This window comes from Ischnura elegans, chromosome 6 (genome assembly GCF_921293095.1).
Source record: "Ischnura elegans chromosome 6, ioIscEleg1.1, whole genome shotgun sequence".
Classification (NCBI taxonomy): domain Eukaryota; kingdom Metazoa; phylum Arthropoda; class Insecta; order Odonata; family Coenagrionidae; genus Ischnura; species Ischnura elegans.
Window position 1 is genome coordinate 91564872 of NC_060251.1, and position 26014 is coordinate 91590885.

Here is a 26014-nt window from a genome sequence, read left to right on the forward strand (position 1 = left end):
GTCTCGGAACGCATCTTCTTCGTATATCGAGGACTTGTGCATAATTTAATCGCGTACATTACACACTTGACTCTGAAGATTATAAGTTTAGGAGATTGAAGAGACAAGAAATTTTGACAAAGTATGTTTCTTTTTATTCGATGATTCCTAAAAGAAACATTCATACGAACTTCGTTATTACGAACCTCTGCTTTTTCAGTCCCGTGAATGTCGTAATAACGAGAGTCTTCTGTAGTCTACATAAAATGGAATAGCTAGAATACTTTACTAGATAACCGAGTATCAGATAAAAATTTAATAAATTTGAGTCATCTAAACTATTTAATTGAGTGGCACAATAGGTATGGAGACCAGTAAAAAGGATGCACTAACCTTCTCAGCTTGCTTCACCGTTCTCGTCTCACTGATCAAAGGTGAGGCCATGGCCAGATGTTCCCTTATCTTGTCAATCATCAGCTTGGCAGAAATTTGTTTGGCTTGCTTTTTTGTGCGAGCCTTCCCTGGAAGCAAAATCATAATTCCATGACTTTTACACTCAAACATCATCATCATAACAAACATCCGTTCCACAAAACACCTCTGCACAGCAAATATACATCATGGCCCCAATCACCCTCTCATGAACCACACCTCTTCCCAAAAAGCATTTCTGTGCATAAAAATTAATTGGTGGCACACACAAGATTTTTCACCTGTTTAGAACAAAATACATAGCAAGATTTGGTCACTGACATTCCCAATTATGCCATCACAGAGCACAATGCCGAAGAGTAGCTAAAGAAATATGAAACGAACGATATGATACATTAATGCAAACAACCTTATTACCAAGTTTTCATTATTAGTACAGTCTGAACAAAGTATCAATTAATCCATCATGAATTTAAGAACTGTTCAGCATTTCACCCATTTTTCCTTCCCCACTGATGGCAAATTTTTTTCGGCTCCAGCCACGTCGCACGAGCAGCTAGATCAGTTTGTCACCATCATGAGTCTATGCAAAATTGTATTGCAGTGTTGCATTATGCAGGTTAACCAAACTTTTCAATGCCTTGCATAGGTTAATCCATTTATGAACAAGGTCTCGGAACAGACTTTGTGCGAAATTCAGTCGTCTAATTTTAAACACTTGGCTCTTAAGCTATTCCGCAGTGCAACTATAAGTACGGGATATTAAAGAGACAAGGAATTTTGGCACAGTATGTTTCTTTGAGATGATTCCTGAAAGAATCATAATTACAAACTCCATTATTACGCACCTATGGTTATCGGTCCCACGAACTTTGTAACAAAGAAAGTCTCCTATAATTCCTTTTTCATTCCTGTGATTTGAATGGTGTTGAAGGCCATTAAAAATGCACATATCCAGGAAAAAACATTTGAATTTTTTTCATGGAAATTTTGGAAAAATTCCTCACTTTAGCTGCTGCTTGTTGCAATGTAGCTTGATTTAACTCACTCCCAATAATTGGCCAGGACATATGAGCCAAAATATTTTCTGTACAGCAAACAATGAGTTTTTATTGCCTTAGAATTAGTAAGCTATACAGCAAACACTTCCATGCAAAAAGAAATTTTTAGTCCCAAAAAGTCTGTTTTAAAGATATGCTACTGTATAAGCCTGTGTAAGAGGCACACCTTTGAGGCAAGTGATTTATGGCCTGTGGCATCTTGGAAAGGAAAAAATCAGAGGCATTGGCTGATGGAGGGCCGAGTGTGGTTCCATGAAATACGGCACTGAGATTCCCCCAATTGTCGCTCAATCTCTTGGGAAGATTCAAGCTATGTGCCTGCCGTGTTTTGCCTTAAAAATTTCCACCGCTGCAATACTCCTAAGAAGGTGTTTAAACAAAATTGTTCGTGAGTAGGACAAGCATCGTAGAGCAACGATGTATGCAAAGAGAAGATAGGAACTCTTTCTAATCCCTCTAATGGGACATTGCATTCATGAAAGCAATGATTTAAAATTTCGGATTCATATTGAATTTCCTCAACAAATTTGGATCCTAAGTATAAGGTGAAGGGCATTATTCGTGGAAATTTGGATCCGAGGTATCCGATCCGACCATACCTAGTAAGCATCATAAGGTTAAGACTATAAGTGAATACCTACATATCACCGAGAGCCATACGTATCATGAAAATTAGGCTGAAAAAATGCCGCGTAAATTTTTAGTACTGAAAGAGGAAATTTTGATAACTGTCGAAAGTCCAGGCATACGTCTGCAACACAAACGATAACACAACAACGATAGGATAAAAAAATGCCGCAAATTTTTTTTTCTTCAGCTCCGACGCTCAAAATATGGGTGCGTCTCTTACATGCACTTATACAGTAACAGAATCATACTGAATAACTCAACACACTGCTGCATTTTAAGCATGCTGGAGAGCTATCAGATGTGCAAAAAATACACCTGCAGACTGCAGTTGATGACTTGACAGCTTGTCATGGCATTTTGTGCATTTGATCACAATTTTTCATTGTTTCTTGTACTCTAGGGATGCGTTCCAAATCACACATCATGTGCATCCATGTGGGCATGCATAGAGCATATTTTGAGGTTCCGGAAGCATCAACTCACATTGGCTAACATCAGAAATTCTTGATGCAGTTGATGCAAAGGCAAGAACGGGCACTGCCCATAAAATTGTGATGGTGTCTTTGGAGTTAGCATAGGATGTTTATATTGTGCTCCTAAAGTTATAGGAAAGAGTTATAGTTATTAGTTTTTGATATAATCAGTCCATCTATAATTGAAAATTGGGAATTCTATATCGATGCGTTGAAGTGAGCATGTAAGTAACTTGTTTACGCCCATTCTTAATTTCACAGGTAGCAAAGAATGCAATATACAATCTATAATTTAACTCATTGAAATGCAAGCGTGGTAGTTTTAACCAAAATTTTGCTTATATACACTAAATTGTGGAAATTTCCAACACTTAAATGTTGTATTGCAAAAATATTAGTTTACTAGGGAGTGTTTAGCGGTGTGGTCAGAATTATAAATTGGCTCCAAGTTGTATGTATTAGGGAGTGGTTATAACATAATACATACAGTAAACTCTCGATTATACGAAGCAGGATTTTACGAAGTTTTCGATTATACGAAGTGATATTGCGGTCCAGCGAAAAGCCTATGCGAAATACATGGCGCTATTCGATTATACGAAGTTTTGATTATACGAAATGTTTTGAATTTACGAACCTCGGATCGGTCCCCAGGAGCGAAAGGCATTCGTTTATACGAACTATGGCGAAATATTTGTCAATGTGGCGGCCATATTTAGAGCCAGAACGCTTGACGACCTCAGCTGTCAGCGATGGTGGCGCCAGTCACCAGAGGTGGCAGCGGGCGATGGCGAGACTAGCCAGTTACCAACCGCAGCTCAACGGAGTAGCATCCGGGCCTGTCCGCCATTACCGCGTTGGCTACCTACCCATACCGCTCTGGCGGCTGTACGTTCTGCGGCAAATAAATTGTTATACAAAGTGCAATTGGGATATTTAATTAACTGTGCATAGCACCGACTGCGATACACCAAAGTGGTGACCCCGACGTGATCGCGAAGTTTTGCCGCAACGTGCTCCTTACTTACCGCAACGTGCTCTTTATTTACCGCCTCGAAAAAGCGCAAGTGATCGTTTTTTTTGTGTTTTGGAACTGTGATTTTAATTTTGCTAGTGTTTTTGTGGTTCTTGACTGTAATTCGAACGCTTTAAAAATGGCTACCGGCTCTGAAGCAGTTAGTCGCGTGGCCATGCGGGTGCCGCCATTTTGTGCGGAAAGACCTAATTTGTGGTTTGCACAACTCGAGGGCCATTTTAGGATGGCAGGCATCACGGAAGACAGTGATAGGTTTTGGGTATTGGTGGCTAATCTCGATACGCGGTACGCCCAAGAAGTCGAGGACATAATTACTAATCCCCCCGCCGCTGATAAATATACAAAACTTCGGGAAGAGCTCGTCCGGCGGTTATCGGTCTCCGAACATCAGCGCATCAAGCAGCTTTTGGACAACGAAGAGATCGGTAGCCGCACTCCTACCCAGTTCCTTCGCCACCTCCGTTTTCTAGCTGGTGAGACAATTCCAGACGATTTTCTGCGCACCGTCTGGCTCAGCCGACTGCCACGGCATGTGCACGCCATCTTGGTAACCCAAGCCCAGATGACCTTGACCGACCTCGCTACGTTGGCGGACAAAGTAGCTGAGGCGACTCCCTCGGCCCAAATCGCCGCTGTGGGTTCCGACACGGTGCTCGAGAGATTGATGGCCAAGATCGAGGCCCTCACGCAGCAAGTTGCCGCGCTCACCATGGAGCGTGATTCGCGGCCCCGCTCTCGTTCCCGCACCCGGGACCGCCAGCGCAACCGCACCCGATCCCCTCACCAGTCCCGGCAGGACGGCGTTTGCTGGTATCACAACCGTTTCGGAGAGAGGGCCACCAGATGCACGCATCCATGCACTTATACTCCGGGAAACGACTCGGGCAGTCCGTAATGGCGGCAGGTGACTGCCTTCACAAATCCGACCGCCTTTTCGTCCACGACAGTGTTTCCCGCAAGGAATTTTTAGTGGATACCGGAGCCGATATCTGTGTGTATCCGGTGACATTCCTGACGGAGCGACGCCCAGAGTCGGATTTTCAGCTGGTCGCAGCAAACAATTCCCCTATAAAGACGTTCGGGTGCGTAACGCTTTCCCTTTCCCTTGGTTTACGGAGGGAGCTGATATGGAAGTTCGTGGTCGCGGATGTGCCGCAGCCCATTCTCGGTGCAGACTTTCTCAGCCATTATGGTCTTTTAGTGGATGTTGCGCGGAGGCGTCTAGTGGACAGTGCCACAACACTCTCTGTGTCTTGCGTGGTTGCCCCTCGGGAGGTGATCCGAGTGCGCGTTATTAGTGGTTCATCCCCATATCACCGCCTCTTGGAAGAATTCCCAGAGATTACCAGACCGCCAGGCGTCCCTCGGCGAGTGCTGCATTCCACGGAGCACTACATCCATACCACCCCGGGCCATCCAGTTAAGTCCAAACCTCGACGTCTCGCTTCCGATAGGCTGGCCATTGCTAAGCGGGAGATGGAATTGATGGTGAAGACTGGTATCGCGAGGAGATCTGACAGTCCTTGGTCCTCCGCCCTCCATTTAGTCCCCAAAAGCGGAGATGAGTGGCGCTTGTGCGGCGATTACCGTGCCTTAAACGCAATGACAGTGCCGGACCGTTACCCGGTCCCTCATATAGAGGATTTTGCCCAGAGCTTGTGCGGGAAGACAATTTTCTCTAAGATAGATTTAGTGCGTGCTTTTCACCAAATTCCGGTGCATGCTGCTCACATTCCGAAGACGGCCATCGTCACACCTTTTGGGCTCTTTGAATTCCCGTTTATGACGTTCGGTCTTCGTAATGCCGCGCAAACCTTTCAGAGGTTCGTCGACGACGTGCTAAAAGGGCTTAGTTTCGCATACGCTTATATCGACGATATCCTAGTGGCGTCCGCAGACGAGGAAGAGCATATGACTCATTTAAGAGTGTTGTTTAACCGGCTTAAGGAGTTCGGTATTGTCATTAATCCCGCAAAGTGCTGTTTCGGAGTGTCGGAAGTGAATTTTTTGGGATGCTCAGTGTCTAAGGAAGGCGTACGTCCCCTTCCTGATAAAGTCGAAGCCGTCCTTAATTTCCCTGTTCCTACCACTATACGGAAGTTGAGACAGTTTTTAGGGATGCTAAATTATTACCGGCGATTCATCCCGAATGCCGCTGAAGTACAGGCCCCCCTCACAGATCTCCTTTCGCATAGCCCTAAAAGTGAAGACAACATTCCGTGGACTCCTGAGTTGGAATCTGTTTTCCACAGCTGCAAGAAGGCACTCAGCCAGTGCGCTCTATTGGCTCATCCGGATGTGTCCCTTCCACTTGGGCTCTTCACGGATGCTTCAAACGACTCAGTTGCAGCGGCCCTCCAACAGCTTACACCGAATGGATGGCAGCCTCTTGCCTTCTGGACGAAGAAACTGAATGATGCAGAGAAGCAGTATAGTGCATACGACAGAGAGTTGTTGGCAGTGTACAAGGCGGTTCTCCAATTTCGGCACATGGTGGAAGGACGTCACTTCACCATCTTCACCGACCATAAGCCGCTGACATTCGCCTTTTCGCAAAGGCGGGACAAGTGCTCTCCCCGTCAATTCAGACATTTAGACCTCATTGCCCAATTCACAACGGATATCCAGTTCGTGGCCGGTCGGGACAACATTGTGGCGGATGCCATGTCGCGTGTGGACCAAATTTCATCTGGAGTGAACTTCCAGCTGCTGGCAGAATCACAGAAAACGGACAAGGAAATAGCCCAATTCCGCACCAATTCTTCTCTGGTGCTCAAGGATATTGTCTTCCCGGATTCGACGCTTCCGCTAGTCTGCGATGTGTCCCAAAATATCGCCCGTCCATTCCTCACCCAGCCATTCCGCAAACAAGCGTTTTACTCGCTACATAACTTGTCGCACCCAGGAATTCGCCAAACCACCAGACTAGTGGCGGAGCGTTTTGTGTGGCCATCAGTGAGGAAAGACTGCCGCACCTGGGCCCGCTCTTGTGTTCAGTGCCAGCGGAACAAAGTCACCCGTCATGTATCCTCGCCGGTAGGCGATTTTCCCTTGGCTGAAAACAAATTTAGTCACGTGCACATCGACTTGGTTGGACCCCTCCCATATAGTGACGGTTTTCGGTACATTCTAACCTGTGTGGACCGTTTCAGCCGCTGGCCTGAAGCGTATCCCATTGCCAATATTACTGCCGAAACTGTTGCCAAAGTATTTTTTCAGGAGTGGATATCCCGCTTTGGAACCCCCCGGCGCATCACCACTGACCAAGGCCGGCAGTTCCAAAGCGACCTCTTCCACCAGCTCCTAAAGCTATCCGGCGCTCAACATTTCCGGACGACGGCTTACCACCCCTCCGCCAATGGGATGGTGGAGCGATTCCACCGCCAACTCAAAGCAGCGATTCGTTGCCACGGTGAGCGACGGTGGACAGAGGTCCTTCCTGCGGTCATGTTGGGTCTGCGTACTGCCTGGAAAGACGACCTGCAAGCCACTCCTGCAGAAGTGGTATATGGGCTCACTCTCCGCCTTCCAGGGGAGTTCCTTTCCCCACCCGAGAGCAGTTCAGTGGGAGCGACAATGGACTATGTGGCCGGCCTGAAAGATAGCCTCCGAAGATTCTGCCCCCAGCCAGTTAAGCGCCATGGCTCCCATAGTGTGTTTGTTTTTCCCGAGTTAGAGAAGTGTTCCCATGTGTTTGTGAGAGACGATCGTCTTCATGGCGCCTTAGTCCCCCCTTATGACGGCCCATTCAAAGTTCTCTCCCGAGGGCCAAAGACATTTAAGTTAGATATGCAGGGGCGCAAAGTGGTAGTGTCAATTGACCGAATTAAACCTGCTTTTGTATCTAATGCAGGTGCAGACTGTGACTATGTAGAAGAGTCAGTGTTTGTTGTCCCCTTTAAAGAAGGACCGCAAAGTGTTCATAGTGATTGTCACACTAGTGAAATTCCTCCTTTAAGGCCTCTCCGCAAATCCCAAAGGAGAGTCCATTTCCCCAAACATTTTAAAGACTACATAACTTGATTTTCCATTTGAATTTTTATTTCATTGTTTTGCATTATTGTGATGGCATTTGCATACTTTGTCACTGATTATTTTCCATTTTGAATGTCTCAGGAAATTGTTTTTTTTCTAAGGGAATTGATATGTGTGTGTTGTTTTGCTTGGTTATCTTTTCTTTCTATCATATAGGCTCCGCTACTACCAAGGGGGGTGTGTGGCGGCCATATTTAGAGCCAGAACGCTTGACGACCTCAGCTGTCAGCGATGGTGGCGCCAGTCACCAGAGGTGGCAGCGGGCGATGGCGAGACTAGCCAGTTACCAACCGCAGCTCAACGGAGTAGCATCCGGGCCTGTCCGCCATTACCGCGTTGGCTACCTACCCATACCGCTCTGGCGGCTGTACGTTCTGCGGCAAATAAATTGTTATACAAAGTGCAATTGGGATATTTAATTAACTGTGCATAGCACCGACTGCGATACACCAAAGTCAACAAAACTAGTTACGCCGGCGTAAGTAGCTAAAAATATCAGCGCTTCCAACTGTGGTTCATCAAAAGTGTGAAATCGTAAATGATAGTGCAACTTTGGAGAGAAAGGGTTCGCCTAAAACCTCACGGTGGAAATTTAGGGGAAGAAGGAGTTAAGTAAAATATCGTGACTGACATAATGCCCCTATTTACGTGCCTATTCGTAAACATCGCTTCGACAATACTTTGTAGTTTAACATGTCAGGAAGGTCACACGGGGTATTTCGTACACTCCTAATTAACCCTTTGTACTGCTGTGAACGTACCTGGTACGTTGCTACTGTGAAAGTACTTCGAAGACTACTCGACTATTTTTCACCGAAGCACTTCAAAGGGTCCCTAATCCGGGACCCTTTCCTCGACGAGCTCACCCTCGCTGGCCCCTCTCTTCGACCCTCCGAGCCTTCCTCCCCAAAAGTGACCGCTCTGACTACATTTTGAAAATCTATCAATCAATGCCATCATCAAAAAATAATTGTTTGCATCGCACTCCTGCCAATCAGGCATTCAAGTACGTCTCTGAACCGTGTTTCTGCGATGAGAAATAACGATTTTGTTAACTTTGCTAAAATGGCCAAGTTAATAAAACTGTCATTTTTCATCACAGAAACATGGTTCAAAGTCGTACTTTATTCCCTCCACTACAATCGCAAATTGCTGGAAATCGGCCAGATTCTCTTTGATAGCGCATCATGAGGATGTTCTCGAGGTTGGTAATTGATACAACTAGCCTACTAGTAATTCTACCGCTATAATATCACGGCTATGGTTGATTCGTTACGTTATACCTTCAGGAAGATGCAGCGGATAAAATTGCGGAGGAGATCAGAGGCTTAAAAGATGATTTTGAAAAATTCTTGGAAAAAGCAGGAAGAGCACAGCGCGCAACATCAAACGATTATATTTACAGCATCAAGTTATTTATATATGTATGCATTTTACACAGTGATCATGGATGTGAGCTTGATTTACAGAGATATGTGCTTAAAGAATCCCATTGAGGTGATTGAGTATTAAGTGCAATTATTTTTTTTTCAAAGCACGTGATTTGGTAAGCCTTGATAAAAACTTGCGGTCAGAATTATAAATTGGCTCCAAATACTATTTGATACTATAAATACTGCATTGATGACACGGCAAACTCATTTTCAGTATCCTCCCAAATGCTATCTAACTATAGGCACACTCCTATCAATGATATCAAAATTAATGGGTTTCTAAAATGGTTCTCAGCTGCACTCGGGTATTTAATTTGTTTTAAGAAGCTGCATCATCAAACATTGAAGAGTACCGGTGATCACTATCTTAGTAGTGATTACTGATTTTCAATGTTTATATTGAATTTTCAAATATAATTGCTCCATGTAAAACTTTCTGATATCAGAAGGAAGTGCAAAATTCTGTCTCAAGACAGCCACTCTAAGTGTATGAACAATCTCCAATGATGCATTTCACAAAATGCTCAGTTTTGTTGTGATTTAGGTTTTCTATGGACTCGAAACAGTTCAACACGTACCTCTTTTTAAAAATGAGACTCAAAACATCCTTTTCATCTGAGAACAACAGTACATTAGCGGTTGCCACAAAACATGTTGTTGCTATTTATTCCTTAACTTAGCAACTAGGTTAAAAGTACAACACCCTCCCTCCAACTACAGTAAAACCCCGTATTTGCGTTATCGGAATTTACGTTTTCCCGCAAATTGCAAGTTTTTTTCTGGGTCCCGTCATATTTCCTATCTCTCCAATGTAAATAGAACCCTGTATTTACGCCGTGTTTTTTGCGTTTTCCCGCCATGTGCATCACGACGTGCCGACTAAAAAAAAATTTTTTGCGCACTTAAACAATTAATCGCGCATATCAGCCCTTAAAAACTGTCTTTTGGCTTCCTTTCGCGCATTTTTATTTAGAAATCCAAGAGAGAGAGACGTAATGAGAACTATTTTCGGGAAGAATTTGAATGTGGCGGGACAGAACGCCACCAACGTCGGAAAGTTGAACTACGTCATCTCGTTTTCTGTCAGCGGCGAAAAGATTCACGATATGAAAGTAGGTGTTTTGAGCAATCAAGCTATGTATTAATTATAATGCAAGAACTCCTGAAGGAATGTTGACAATAATCATGTAGTCGATAATATGATACGAGAGTTTGAAAGGAAACCAGACGTGATAAACTATAAAACTTGGCCGACAACTGGGATCATTTGCGCTGACTTCATTCAACAGTTGTGTAGCAATTATAGGTTAATTAAATACTTAAAAAAAAAACTTATTTAAACTTGAATTATCCCATTCAAATAGCAGTGTATCGCAAACTATTGTAACTTTCAAAAATTATGAAGTCCCATGACTGTTTGTACTATACGCATTTGATCGCCGAGGGGTAGTTCAGATACTCGTGTGTTGCCGAGTTACCCTCAATTCGAATGGGAAATAGAATTGATCCGGCTTGAAAATGGAAATTCGAGGTGAAAAACGGACATTTTTAATTGACGAGAAAATGAAAATTTTAGAGATAGTTGATTCCCACACCGGAACCCGCATCGATTCAAACGCTGGCGAAGCAACTCGAATGTTGAGACTGGCAATCCGATCGGATTTCCAGTCTCAACATTCAATACCGTGGTGAAAAATCGTGATGCCATTGTAAAATATGCAAACCAGTGCGGACATTTATCAAAAAAGAGAATATATGTGAAGAATTCCAGGTAAGAATAAATGGAACGAATTCTAAAAGAGTAGTTTTTAGGTGCAAGATCATCAAATGTCCCTGCAAATGGTGTCATCTAAAGGCCTGTTTACATAGTACATTAACCCGTACAAGTTAATGTCTAAATTATGAACACGAAAATGCACCGTGCATTCACCCAACTTGTGCGTATGCATGAACAGAAAATAGAACCTGTTCAAATTTGGTTCATGCATTCATAGTCGGATTTAGGGGCAGGGGACGTGCCCCCCCAGATGCTTAAAAAAATAGACAAAATTTGAATACGGTTATCATAGGAGGATCTATGGGAGGGGGGGCACGTGCCCCCCCAGACACTTAAAAAATATGCAAGATTTTTAATACGGTCCGGTTATCATTGCGTTCGTTTTGTATAACGTGGTATCATTGCGCCTCCAGAACAAAATCACGGCATTGCTTGTGCCCCCCAGAAAGAAATCTTGGATCCGCCCCTGATGGTCATCATTACGTTCGCTTTGTTTTGTATATTACTCAAGGAGGCTCAATCATTTAATTCAATAAGAATAACTTTGATATAAAAATAAAGAGAATTTTGTAAAGTCATTGTTATATCTTGTTTTTAATCTCAATTAAGACAAGATCTTTTGCCTGTCAGGCCCTCTGTGCCCCTCCCAGAAAAAAATCCTGCATCTGCCCCTGCCTACATTCGTACATGTCCCGTTCCGGTCCACAAAAATCATTCATGCAAGCAGAAATTAACACGTACGTGCTAATGTATTGTGTAAACAGGCCCAAAGGCCCTTGAGAAAAGGTATTTCCCAACAAGATTGGGAATCGAAGATTCCACGGCATCTATAATGGTTGGTTGGATAGATTCAAAAATAGGTACAGTCTTGTATATAAGATGGTGAGTGGTGAAAGCAAAGATGTTAACATAGAGACAGCAACTCAGTGGAAAGAATCTGAATATATTAGAGTTCTGAAAGGTTACAGCCCAAAAGATGTTTTCAGTGCAGACAAAACAGGATTATTTTTTAATTTTTGCTGCCAGCAAAAACACTGTGCTTCAGAGGGAAACAATGTTATGGCATAATGCCTAGTGAACAATTAAAAAATTAACATTTCCAAAGCCAATATATGAATAAAAGTGAAAATTCTCTATTTCCCACTATTTGCATTTTCCCGCAATTTACACTTTTTTTCTTGGGTCCCTAGAAAAGTGTAAATAAGGGGTTTTACTGTAGTTGCTTCCATCAGCTACAAGATTCTGTTGATTAATGCAGTTCCCACGCTTGAAATTGTAAAGCCCCTTTGGTAAAACATATGCTACCATATATATTATGTTGACTTGTATTCAGCAATTATTTTTCCTACGGCAACAGTGCTTCTAACAAAATCGTGTCTAACCTCTGTGCTTTGACCTTTCCTTGATGTATCCAAAATTTGCATTTTTTACTCCAGACTTGTCATAATTTCATTAATGCACCACATCACTACCAAGTATTTTAATGCAGTTCTTTCCAACGATTCCTTGTATAACTCTGGAGACTGTAACACTATTTTTTGCTCCAGCTGCCAAACTTACATACCTACTCGCCTTCTATTGCATACATGGCTACACATCACTGCTCTTTGTTTTCCCAGGCTACTGCTCCATTAGCTAACTTAAGTTTATCCAGTGCAGGATACTCCATTCATAGTATGGCATTCCGTTAATAGTATGGCATTTTGCAATGTGGTAGGTTGCCATGATATTTTTTATTTATGTTTTTTCAAACAGTTTGTTTTGCTAATTTTTGTTGGAATTTGATATAAAGTGTATGGTGTGTTGTGTGTTTCTCCTAATTAAAACTGTTCACAATTTGGACTAAAGGACTGTAATAATACATATTTATCAGGTTATGGAAGCCCAGGAACCCTTTGGTCAACATTGGAAATTCTGAATTGGAAATTGTATCAGAAATTGAAGGCTGATGATGAATCATGACTACTCATATAGAAACTAGGTCCCTGTGACGTCACGTGAAGTGGCATCATATGGGCGCCAATCTGGCCTTTTTGAAATGAGGTTAAAATTGACAATTGCCATTCGTCAAAACTGGGATTTCTAAAACCAAATACTTTGTATATTACGAATACACTAATGGTGGGTAACGAATCGCAATCAATGCCTTTTGTTTTCTTTGACAAAGGAAACTACCCTATTTCATGATATACCGATAAAAATGTCTTTCATTGTGTAGAAACATTTTTATTGACAATAAGAGACCCATAAGCGTGCACAGTGACGTGAAACTGTCGTTAGGGAGTGCAAAATCCACCTCAACGCAACTGAAGCATTTGAGGGTGGAACACAAGTCAGTATGTGATGAGAAAGTGACAAAATTCAGGGGAAACTTATGTGAGGAATATCAAAATTAAGTCAAAGGTTTCTTTCAAAAGTTTCTGAAGATTGAACCTATTTTCATTTCCAAACGCAAGCATAACGGTTTACGTCCTGAGCGTGTAAAAATTTTATCATTTTTAAAAATGATCTGAAAGCTTATAAAAATGATTTTTTATCGGTAAAAATATTTAAATGTGTATGTAAATCTAAATAGCATTCCTTTGATTGTATGTACCCAGAAGAAACCTGATTAACTACTTCGTTTCATAGCAGACAATTGAAAATGCATTTGGATCCGAAAATATCCCGAGATCCGGGTCCTAAAAAAATCCTGGATTTCTCCAGCCTCAGAATCATGCGTGGCACATGAATGACAGTTGTTTATTTTCCTTCTTGAAAAATGATTAACCTACTTTTTCATTCATTGAGCTCCAACAATCATGAAGATGAATTCTCCTGACGTTGACATACACTCATTTTGCAGCAGTAAGAATCAGCATTTTCTTTCAAATACTGTTCTTCAGATGCCGTTTCTGCAAGTGAAAGCACTCTTTTCCAATCAAGGGTTCATATATTTTTTTGAAAATCCACGAGCGAAATAGCCAGTTGTTTCAAGTGCAGACAGTGCTAGTTTTTCCCAAATTACTCCCATTCTCCACACTTATAAGATTAGCTGCGACTACTAACACTAAATTAAACAGTTCAAATTCACAATCTGTTACTATTTACAGTAACTTGCCGTTGTGGGATAACTCCTTTCGGAGGATTTGATTATTACCAATAAGTTCATGTCCGTGGTCATGAAAATGATATGGAATTTGCGACAGGTGCTCATTGAAAAATATCGAGGTGCAAAATACTGATGTTCTAGTTTTATTGTAAAAATATTGTGCCATTTTTCTTCCATTTACAGGTAGTCTCGTCCAGATTACTTTCACAACTTCTACCTTCACAATTTACAGAGGAAGAACTTTTTCAAATGTTCTGAATCTTTTTTAATAACTTTTAATCATACATGTTATGAATTTGAACGGGTTATTCTAATCACTTGTCCCTTCACACAACAATTCATCATTTCCACTGATGCCAACGTACGTTCCGAACAAAATACCGTATAAACGCGTGTAAGAGGCGCACCTTTTTTCCCAGACATTGCAGCCAAAAATGGGGGTGCGCCTCTTACACAAACTTCTTATCTTCCCCCCCTCCCCTTCCCCGGTCCCAAGTCCAAGGGGAACTGAGTGGCCTTGGTTTTTAGCATGAGTCTGTCATCCGAAACCCTGGGTCAAAAACAAGCAGCAGGTAGGGGAGTTTCTCCCATAGTGACGTATTTTTAAAATGCTCCTGTTTGAATTTCTAGTAAGCATCGCGCCGTCATGTCGGTATCCCAGAGGTGAACAATGAAAAGATCGCGCGGGGTGATTCGCTCCGGAGCGCACGCTAAATTTACTGCCACGAGTGGGCATACCGCGGCATTTATACTGCATATAGTAATCGCTTATCAAACGTAGAGAAACGCGTAGTTTTGAAGGACATACCTGGTTAATAGTCAACATCTGTCTTGCCGAGAAATTTCCATTGCGCTGAGCACCTGATTTTTCAAAAATTATCTTCAGACGCTAATATGAGGATTTTTGCAACTGAAAATTATATTGGTGTCAAAACCTGCGGTTTAAAAAATTCGAACGAGTGTGTTCATTGTTGGATTAGCGCTGAAGGAGAGGTCGAGGGGAAGGAGCGCGCACCCTCCCCTCCATATTTCAAGCTACGAGGCTACGAGCGAAGGAGCAAGGGAAGAACACGTTCGATCTTGCATGTGACGTCGTTGCCTTTAAAGCGAAGAGGCGAAGGCGCAGTAATGTGATATACGCAGTTTGCGTTGCCTGAAGTTTCCAGTCCGTCTCGTCTCGTTTGAATGCGCTTATGCTACGCTTGTTTCTTCCGAAATTGTGCTGTTAGGACTAAGTTGAATATTAGTAGCCTTGTTTTAGCTATAAATCTTTGTGTCAATCAATTAGAGCTCAAAAAACTTAAATGCTGTCAGATATACGTCGCGTTAGGTCTAATTCTTTTTAGAACCTCGTGCGTGTCATACAATTGCTGAAAGATATCGAGATATATTTTCGAGCTCAGTCGGTGACTCACCTAGCATTTGACCTCCAGAAACTCGGAGAATTGAACCTGGTAGACCGAAAAAGGTCAGTTGGTGAGATGGGGTAGGGATGAAATGCGTTTCCATTGACTGTAACTTGATAATTTCCTATTTTCCTGTGGAGTTCAGGAAAGAAAAAAGTCCCCTTGCACACACACCGATTTTGGATGGCCGGTAAAAAATATCGGCCGATATTTTACCCGCGAAGCGATGCTTGCACACACGCCGGATTTTAACCGGTCAAACGATAAGTTGCTATGTTTTTGAGCCGGCGACGGCGATCCACAGTGACAATGGCCGGCAGCTAACCGGCATTTAGCCGGTGCCGGCGCGTGTTCGGTACGTGTGCAAGCTCCAATGCTCTCCCATTGTTCACTATTGGAATGTGGACGGCCGATATTTTACCGGCCGTCCAAAATCGGTCTGTGTGCAAGGGGCCTTAAATATATGAGGTGGTTATTATCCTAAGGCGCTGAGATTGCCCCGATTGTTGTCCAATCTCTTGGGAATGTTCATGCTATCTGCCTGTCGCGTTTTGCCTTAAAATTTTCCACGGCTGCAATTCTATTGCAAAACTCCTGTGAGAGCTTTTAAACAAAATTGTTTATGAGTAGGACAAGCAACGTAGAGCGATGGCGTATGCGAAGAGAGGATCGGAACTTTTTCTACTCCCTCTTATGCCACTATTACCGCCGCAGTTATCAAAATTTCCTCTTTCAAACAGTACTGAAAGAGGAAATTTCGATAACTGTCGAAATTCCAGGCATACGTCTGCAACACCGCACGATAGGATAAAAAAATGCCGCAATTTTTTTCTTTATAGCTTTGATCCTCAAAATAGGGGTGCGCCTCTTACACACGCTTATAAGGTAATATCATGAGTTGCAGTGTTTACAAATAGGTAACAGATTTATTCACCATTAATGTCATTCATCCAGAATGCATTCTTTCCCAAGCATTTGTAAGTTGCCGTGACTCTCTCATCATTGTCATCATCCATCAGAGAAGGATAGGAAGAGTTGCACAGAAAATAAGTCGGGAAATTTCGGGAAAACTAACGCTTTATTCTCACTTCATTAACAGACCCACGTCGACTGAATGCTGTGCCATTGTCTCCCTCTCGTCAGTGTCGTAGACATTTATTTCAATCATTTTACATCCATGCTACATGAACTCAATCACTGAATCATGAAAGAAGACATCTTGGAAAGAAAAATAACATAATGAATAAAATCAAAGGACCCAAAATAAAAAGAAAGACAAGCCATTAACAACTACTTGACTCCATTTCAACATAGTGTGCGGCAATTCGCTGCTAGTTCTTCTGAGGTATGATAGATAGCATCCAGTACGCACTAGTTTTTTTATACGTACACCATTTAGTAAAATTTTCATTGATCTTTCAAAATTTCATGAATCTTGTTTTTGCTAATTTTTTCTGTTATCCGGCCTTAAGACTCCCTGACATCCCTTATGTTCGATTCAAGTCAAGTTCATTTCAAATCCCTTGAAAATGCATCACAGATTGTCATCATGATGATGACAATAAACAATGGCTACTCACCCTGCTCCCTTAGCGTAAGCACCTGGCAGAGAATGACAAATGTTTTCGAATGCGCAGGACCAGACTCAGCCACCAGTTGGTACTCTGGTTCTTTGAGGTTCTGTTGCGCACACAGCTCTGCCAGCGCACCAACAGAATTCTCCGTCACCTGCTCAGCATACGGGGAGACAGCCACAGACGCAGCGTCATCCTTATCAAGTGCCCTGCAACACATGCACACCCATCACCACAAAGAACATATCAAAACAGTAATTCACTCCAGCTTGTGGAACTTTTCAATCACGACAGTTCAATGATACGATATGATGACTCTTCTTTCTTGCTTGACAACAAATTGCTTTCCACAACCCTTGCAGAACAATCAGACAAAACCTTCCTGCAAAACCTACCTCAAAAACTACGCATATATGGTTTAAGCGAATTAGGCTGGGAACCGCTTGAGACTTGGAGGCTGCACGCACTAGGCTTAGTTTGCTTGAACAATTGAGAATGGATATCTTTAAGAGTGACACAGAGAACATAATATTAGAGCCACACTATATTTCTAGGTCCGATAGAAGCGATAAATTAAGAGAGATGTTTTGCCGAATGGATAGATATGGGAATTCATTTTTTCCCCGAACCATAAAGGACTTCAATAAATGCTAGTTCCATCTTCGTTAGAGCAATTCATTTTTTATGTGTATATGGCTGGTGTCCTAACACCCCCTGCCACACGTCTTTCAGGCGGCTTGCAGGGTATTATGTAGATGTAGAAGTATCCTGGGAGTAGCCACGGAGATAACTTTACAGGAGTCACTTGCAAAGCACAAATTGTACGAAAAATTCACAGAGAAAAAAATCATTTGCCTTGACCGGGATTTGAACCTGGATGCCCCAATCTCTGGTCAAATGCTTTAGCCAACTAAGCCACCGAGGCATCATCCCTCCCACTGGATATTTGCGGACACTACCGCACAAGGTGTGGACACTACCACCTTGTCCAGTTATGCCCACAAATATCCATAGGGATTAGGGATGTGTGAGTACTCGAAAATTCGACTGGCATTTGACCTGACTCGATTCGAGTGGCATTACGAATGTTGAGTCGAGTCGAGTAGTTTCGGTTACAGTGTTGTCGATGCCAGTAAGTTCAAAAATCTGCCGACAGGAAGCGCTATCATGAAGCATTATCACAATGGTGCAAATGCTTTTACTCAGGGCTGTTTCTGGCAGTTCGGCTACATATACATATAAATATTAATTAAATTCACCACATATTACCATAGGTTAATTCATTCCCATAGTGCTTATGGAACTTTTCAAGACTCTTTAATGTTCATTCATTTCCTAATACAGACGCAATTACCATCAACATTCCTCATAATCTTTCACTTTTTACATCAAGCTAAGCATTCAGGACAGAAAATTCACAAAGGGATTTGAAAATTAGAATATGTTGTCGCATATATATTATCATATTGCCAGATCCAGAGATGACCAAACTCGACTCGACTCGATACTCCTGAGTAGTTTTCAACTCGAGTCGAGATCAACAAGCACTCCTTGCACATCGCTAATAGGGACGAATGATGCCTCGGTAGCTTTACAGGCTAAAGTGCTCAAACGGAAATAGGGGGGGGATCCAGGTTTGTCTGTGGATTTCTCCCACTACACATATTTCCCACCCTTAAGGGTGCCTTCATAGCTCGGCGTTGCATACTTGGGGGCAGAGCTAACTCATCGCAGCAAGTTGGAGCCCATCACAGTTCTGCGTTGCGAAAACAAATGAAAGGCAAAATGCATTGGCTCCTAAAAATCGGCATGGGAGCATATCATCTTATGATTTCGAGCAAAACACACTATACATATGTTGTTTTGTGTATTTTTATGCAATTTCATTTCTTAAAATATTCTTCGCAACTATAAATAGCATTTGAAGTTAATATGGCGACCATAATGTCAATAATCATGCATGTAATGATGGCCCTTGCCTATGCATTATTATGATCTTTAAATTTTATTTCCCAACTTGGAATATTCGAAAAATAGCTATTTACATACACTCAGTGAACATGAGTAACTTGGAATGTTATCAGGAATATTTATTAATGATAACTGTTGTTCAAATAGATTCCCCTAGTCATGTTATCTAAATAGCTCTAACTGAGTAGATCATGGGGGCACAATTATTAGATATCAATTGGAATTTAAACGACCGTAGTCACCAACAAGGAGCTCTCAAGCTGTATTTAGCTTGTGATACAATTGACGGGTATGATTTATGCTAATCTATGCTCCTCAGTGATTGTAATATAATTTAGGGTTAACATTTATCCTATGTTTAGGAAAGATACGAAATATCTATGCTTAACACTTCAAAATAATAGTAAATAATGAAATAAACAGCATTTGTCACTCCCATTGGAGCTAATCTTGCATATTTGTATACCTAAGCTTCCCATAGACAAACACCAATTCGAAATCGCCGGCGTACTGCCGCCTTCACGCAGAGAAAATCCGACAGGTTCAGTTTTTCTGCGACGATGCAGCAAGCTGGAGACGTGACGTCATCAATTCTCAAAGACAGGCTCTGATGGGCTCGCTAGCTGCGGCGTCAACGCAACGCCGAACTGTGAAGGCACCCTAACCCTTTCACTGCCAGCCCATTTCAGGATGTGGGATGTATGAAGACTGCCAAGGCTATTTTCCGGAGTTAGCAACATTTCACATTTAAAAATTTTTCAGCTACTTAATTATATTTAAGGTCTCGATTTTTTTCCCAATTCTTAAGATATGTTTATATCTTATAACCATAGATATATTATGGGGGTTTGCATAAATTACAGCCGTTGAAAAGGCCACAATCACGAAAAAAAAAGTGAAATTATTTAGGCCGATAAATCGGCCCCTGGCAGTTTCCGCTCTACCAACGGTGGCAGTAAAAGTAGAGATGTGCGAATAGTATCCGCGAATACTCGAAAACCTCGAATACTTCGAATACTCTGAATTTTGCGGCCTACACTGCCGTTGGTAGTTGACTTAGAAAATTGTAAAGAACTCAACGTTTAGTGCATGCAGTGCCGTTATAGACTAGTTGACGAACTACATCAAATTCGTAGATTAGAGCGGTGAAAAGAGTTCGACGTGGGGAGCCAAAAATGATTGGGTGAAAAAATCCAAAAATCCCCGCTTTCCCCACCAGGAGAACCTCAGTGCCATGGGATAGTAACTACGTAGCACAATTCCCAAAATCCGCTACCCCTCCATTCAATAGCCCTCGGCCACTCCTCCGATGCTTTCCTCCTCTCCAATATCAAACAAAAGGTGAAAAGGTCCCAGCTCGCGCAGGGTTCGCATCACGAAGACCATAAATGAAAAGCTTCAAAAGAAAATATCCAGTTATAAGAGAATAATAGAATCGTGTTTCACCCTTCCCTCTTTCTCCCTCCAAAAAATATGAAGTTACACGAGAACAATAGAAACGTGTTTCGCGCCCTCCCTTTTCTCACCCACTGACCTTTTTCAGCCTACCTGCTTCAAAGTTCCCAGTTTCTGGAGGTCAACTGCTGCATGAATCACCTATTAGCCCAAAAGGTGTCTAACAATGACTTTCGGCTTAGCTCATTAGCGTCTGATTGTGGCCAGCTCAGGAACTATTTGAAACTCATTCATCTTCCAAAATTTTGTCCTCATAATATTCTCATACAACCGGGCATTTTCCAACAACACAACTCTTGAGCCAGGGAAATTCAATCATGTGCCGTTCAGTAAGACAAAGTGTAATAGACCCAAGAAAGAATTTTTCCGAAGTATCCCAGCCCACATCCCACCTTGAATGGAATATACTCTCGTTGGAACATCAGTGAACACACATGACATTTTGGACATTGAAACTGCTATAGAGCACAATCGTTCCCATGGTGTAGTGTGTTAAGTATCATGCAACAAAATAGAAGTTTTAAAACAGAAAATAACCATTGAAAATTATTGTGATGAATAAACACAAGTAAATCGGTGCTTATAGGGGCACATATATTAGTAGTAAACAATCAAAAAGTGAATAGAAAATGATGGTTAATCATCAAACGTTTTCCATAGGGCAGATTGTTAGTTTCCATAAATATGCTTTCCTGTGCCCCACATCTCATTGGAAAGAAAAACCATAGGATCATAAAACACCAGTGCACTTCTTTCTATAGGCATGTGCGTGAGCATCACTCATGTGCATGGAATGAAATATTTAAGCAAACCATTTAAATCTTACTTTGAAGAGAAGAATTCACAAGCTCATTCAGTTCTAACTAAGGGCAGGGTTGTACATTCATATAGATGAATCCAGTTTTGAGAAATTTCACTGGAAATTTTTTATATAAACGGTTGGGGGTGGGAAGCTACAACGGCAATTTGTTCCCCGTTTTGCTGCCATGGCCTCTTGACTGATTTGCTGAGAAAGAAAAGCCTGGCACCCATCTAGAGGGGGGGGGGGAAGAGGGAGAGAACAAGATGAGGCTTTTAGAAAATTGAAAAATGCCTTTAGAAAATAGAAAGCAGTTACTACAGATTAATCATTTCAGCAGAAGACTTATGGAATTTTCAAAACATTGAAAAATATTCAAAAATTTTATTTCTGGCCCGGGTTTAGGCATGACATGAGTCGTTACGTGTGGGAATGTAAAAGCTGTCAGAACATAGTGATCTGGCCGGTTTGATGGAATCACAGAAGATGATTAAACATTGGACAGTAGAGTCCATGGATATCATCAGCCCCATGCCCAGGTCTAGGCAGGGATCCCATTACATTCTGATGTTTTTAAGTATACCGGGACTAGCCACGGTGATAACTTTACGGGAGTCACCCGCAATGCACAATTGTGCGAAAAATCCACAGGGAAAAAATCATTCGCCTTGACCGGGATTCGAACCCGGATCCCTCGATTTCCGGCCGAGTGCTTTAGCCAGTTAAGCTACCGAGGCGTCATTCTTCCCTGTGGAAATTTGTGGACATGTTGTGGACATGTGCAAATGTTTCACAATCATGTGTGGAACACATGATTGTGAAACATTTTTTTCGGTCCCTTTACCAAGTTGATATTTGGACTTAGTTTTTGGCGCCTACGATGAAATTTTAATTTTTTAAGTGCGCTGTATTGTGCAATGTGGATGCATCTCCAAAAATGTTGTTTACAACGCGATTCATGAACTTAAGAAACAATTAAAGTCTTTGGACTGTTTTTTCAGGTGCATCATCTAACTAGGAGTTTAATCGTTTCTTAAGTTCATGAATCGCGTTTTAAACAATATTTTTGGAGATGAATCCACATTTCACATCACATCGCACTTAACCCTTTCGAGACCGCGGAGTTTTCGTCTTAGCTTGACTGCTGTACCGCTCCCCAAGAGACTCTTCTTTCTCGTGGTACGGAGCATTTTTGGAGGGCATTCGTTAAGAAGGGTCTCGCTGAACCTTTTTCGACCCCTCCACGGTGGGACTCCGTATTATCTCGGACTCCAAGAGTAGTTGTGCTCCCTCCTTTCCGGGTTTACGACCATACCTGCGGCATTGGTTCGCGGTCAACTTATGTATTGCTTATATGTATTTAGCAAATGGATAATTGTTGCTTGCACGTAAATTACAGGCATTGAATATAATTCCTCATTTTTATCTGAGCATTGTCAAATTTTAAACGAAGTTCTAAGGCCATTATCAAAGCATTTAACGCAGCAACAATTTCCATGTTGATGTTTATACATAACTCGAGATAAGTTAATATTTGTCGTAGAATTACGTTTAAAAATTGTAAACGCTGCTCAAAAGACAAACAATTCAATTCTTAGTTTATATTTCTTGAGAAATGAACAAATATTTATTTCGAAAATTGACTCTATAAACAATTGTATGACCGCTGTCCCTTACCGCTGAGAGAGGTTATAAAAGACGAAGGGTCCGGGTACCTGCTCCCGGATTCGGAGGGTTAATCCTAAACCCCGAAGCGTTGGGTCCCGAGACAAATGCGACCTAAACCCACGACAGTCCTGAAAGGGGGAGAGCTCGAAAACGTATATATACGGGTTTCGTTTTCTTGACCGGGAAAATCTCACACGTATATATACGCCCGTGGTCTCCCGGGTCAGGAAACGTCCACAAGTATATATACGTGTACGGTAGGGAAAAGGTTAAAAAATTTCATCGTAGGCGCCAAAAACTAAGTCTATAACTAAAAAAGAGTATACGATGACAATATAAAATGTGTACATTGTATCCACTATTTATGTTTTTCTTAGGTTGGTCGTACAGATATTTACTTTTAACTGGTTTAATCTATATTTTACCCTGCGTCGCTTAAGAGTTCTCAACTGATGATAGTGGGAAACACATATTTGGCTCCAAATTACATCAAATTACTTGTTTGTATCTGCAAACTTTGGCAAGCTTGTAATAACCTATTAATCGCACACCACACTAAGCTTTCATGTACTCTAAACGCATGATAAACAATATTTTCTACCAGATGACCCTACCTGTTCACTATGAACCGATATTTTGAACTGTTCTTTTTACTGAACAGGATCAAAGTGAACGGTTCATAAAAATGAACAGTTTAACCCACCTCTAGTAGTGATTGTGATTCGTTACCCACGATTAGTGTCTTCATAATATACAAATTATTTGGTTTTAGAAATCCCAGTTTAGACGAATGTCAATGGTCATTTTTAACCTCATTTGAAAAAGGCCAGATTGGCGCCCATGCCAATCCACTCCACGTGACGTCACAGTGGCCTAGTATCTACACGAGTAGATAGGAGTTTTACATTGTCTGAGATTACCTATGCATGCATGAGCCACAGAGCTCATGGAAACATGTCTTAACAATCAACTATTAAAACTGCCTATGGTGGGAAAGTTTCCTTTGTTTGATAAGGTATTAATAATCCTTATTAATCCAAGCGCTATCTGCTAGCAGGTTACTCTGCTACCTGCTAGCAGCCTGCATCGTAGCAGTGCTCATAGCCTTGCACCAAGGTGGCAGCCAGAATCAGAATGATGTCACATGGATTTTTCCCAGCATTCAAAATTAGATGTTGCGTTTTCGCATGCTTGAAAATTTTCACTTTTCATTTAAACGCGAAAAATAGATTAAAAAATCATAAAGCGTGAAAAACTCCTGGAGTACTTATTTCACGCTATAGTACATCTTTTAATTTAGGCAATAAAAAAAATAGGAAACCATCCTATTGCATTTGGTGGTCGATAGCAATACCAGCATTCCGTCAATAGTCAGCATGTGGCTTAATATTGTTGCACTCACGTTATTAATGAGTGTGGATGTCCGGAAGTAATGATATCTGATAATGGTGCACAGTATGTAGGCAAGGTATTGAAAAGAGTTGTTTGGCATTCCTCTGCACCACACTGCTCCTCCAGTGGCATTGGCTGGGGTATATTATCTGTGTGATGGGGATTTGCGTTTTGGTTACAGTACGGGACTTTAGGCACCGCGGAGAGAACCACAAAGGTTGCAGAAGTCGAGACAGCTAGTGAGTCAACAGCTTGAGGTGTTTCCTTTCCATTTACCTTCCTTTTTCTACCCCCTCTCCCTTCCTTAGAGATACAGGACTCGGGACACTTGAAGAGTGTAAGTCACCGAGGGAATCACAAAAAGGACAAACCTTTCATTCCCTTCACCTCCAATCAGAGTGCAGGCGGATTGATCCTCAACTCACCTTTCCTGCACTGGCACCCTTATTTGCACCTTGGTTATCAGATTCTAGTGATTTGAGCCACTCGTCATCAACCACATCCAAAGCTAAGCAGGAGAAACAGTGCCATATTACGAAGTGTTTAGAGAATTTTCAACTCGAAGCATACCTCTCCATTAATGCTTGGGAGTCTTCTAGCTTTCTGTCATAAATCTAAAAATTGCCGAAGGAATTGAATTAAAGGTAAGATCAGCAATTTATGGATTTATGGCATCAAAAACTAAAATATGAACAGAATGCTGACAGAAATTCTACACTGTTTCACATTTTCATGAAAATATGAAAAATGCTTACTCAAGGCCTAAGATATTGAGTTCCATTCGATGGCATGTTATGATACTCATAACGGAATAACCTAAAAACTATAGAAACTTTGTACAAATAGAAAATAGAGGTACAGTAGGTAAGGGGTCAATCACATAACTACATTTAGTCCAATATTACATCATCCAGTTCCTTCAGCACCTCGGTACATTGACAACACATTAAGTAATTTTTGAGCACTTTCCACGACATAAAAACCAGCAGAAATGGTAACTAACAGAGAAATCATCCGACAAAATATTACCTCCCAGTGATATTCACCCACATGGCACTTGAATTCTTTGGTTAATCACGCTTGCATGAGAGAGGTCGTAATGACAAAAAAAATTAAAAATGGCTTTCTCTTGCAAGCGGAATCCCCACTAAAAGGACCGGATACCAAAGGAAAAATGATCACAATATTGAAACCAAAAGTTGGAAAAAACGCACTTACACTTTTGTGGTAACGCCACTTGTAACCAGAAGCTGCGCACGAACTAATTTATCAGAATTGGCCAATGTTTCCAAAGCCTTTACGGCAGCATTATGCTTCGCCTCTTTCTTGGAACGTCCACTTCCCGTCTCTAAAACAGAACAAGTTTTAATAGCAACGAAAAGTTTGAGTACTTCATAAGCAATGGATTATCGCCCATACCTCGGACATTTCCTGCTGTCACGACGTACTGAAAGAAAGTATCGTGTCCAGCACTATCCGTAATGAGCTCATACTGAGGAGTAAATCCCTTTCTCAGCATATACTCATTCAAAGTTGACATCGGCGTTTTGGCCGTGGCCATGATGTACCGGTTTACGCCCCAATTCTAAGGGAGTGTTTCTACCTAATACACACAAAATAAAGGGCATGAGAGTTAACCAATTCACTACAACCATAAACACGTGAGATGACTTATTACATACCTCTTAAATTATTCAGCACAATACACTTGTCACGACACACAGTTAACCACCAGCCCCGATACCGAGCGCGTTCCGAGATTCACTGGCAGTACTGCCGGTGCTGCCAAACCGTTCCGAAAT

At 41.8% G+C, this 26014-nt stretch overlaps 1 protein-coding gene and 1 long non-coding RNA gene across 3 annotated transcripts in view; both read right to left on the minus strand.

Annotated features, from left to right (window-relative positions):
* Positions 1-26014, minus strand: part of LOC124161163 (RISC-loading complex subunit tarbp2-like) — a 59800-nt gene extending 33786 nt beyond the window's left edge. Inside the window, exons 1-5 of one of the 2 annotated variants that reach the window (XM_046537396.1) lie at positions 25895-26013; positions 25632-25815; positions 25431-25560; positions 16934-17136; positions 373-500 (exon numbers count right to left, since the gene is read on the minus strand). In XM_046537396.1, coding sequence (XP_046393352.1) covers positions 373-500; positions 16934-17136; positions 25431-25560; positions 25632-25773 — 603 coding nt within the window. In that variant the 5' untranslated portion in view covers positions 25774-25815; positions 25895-26013. Of the gene's footprint in view, positions 1-372; positions 501-16933; positions 17137-25430; positions 25561-25631; positions 25816-25894 lie in introns of both variants that reach the window. The other variant, XM_046537395.1, reaches the window with a different exon arrangement.
* Positions 1413-9767, minus strand: LOC124161165. The gene is made up of 3 exons (XR_006865330.1): positions 9658-9767; positions 2418-2698; positions 1413-1498 (listed from the first exon to the last, which is right to left on the minus strand). It is a non-coding gene; the product is annotated as an uncharacterized LOC124161165 (long non-coding RNA).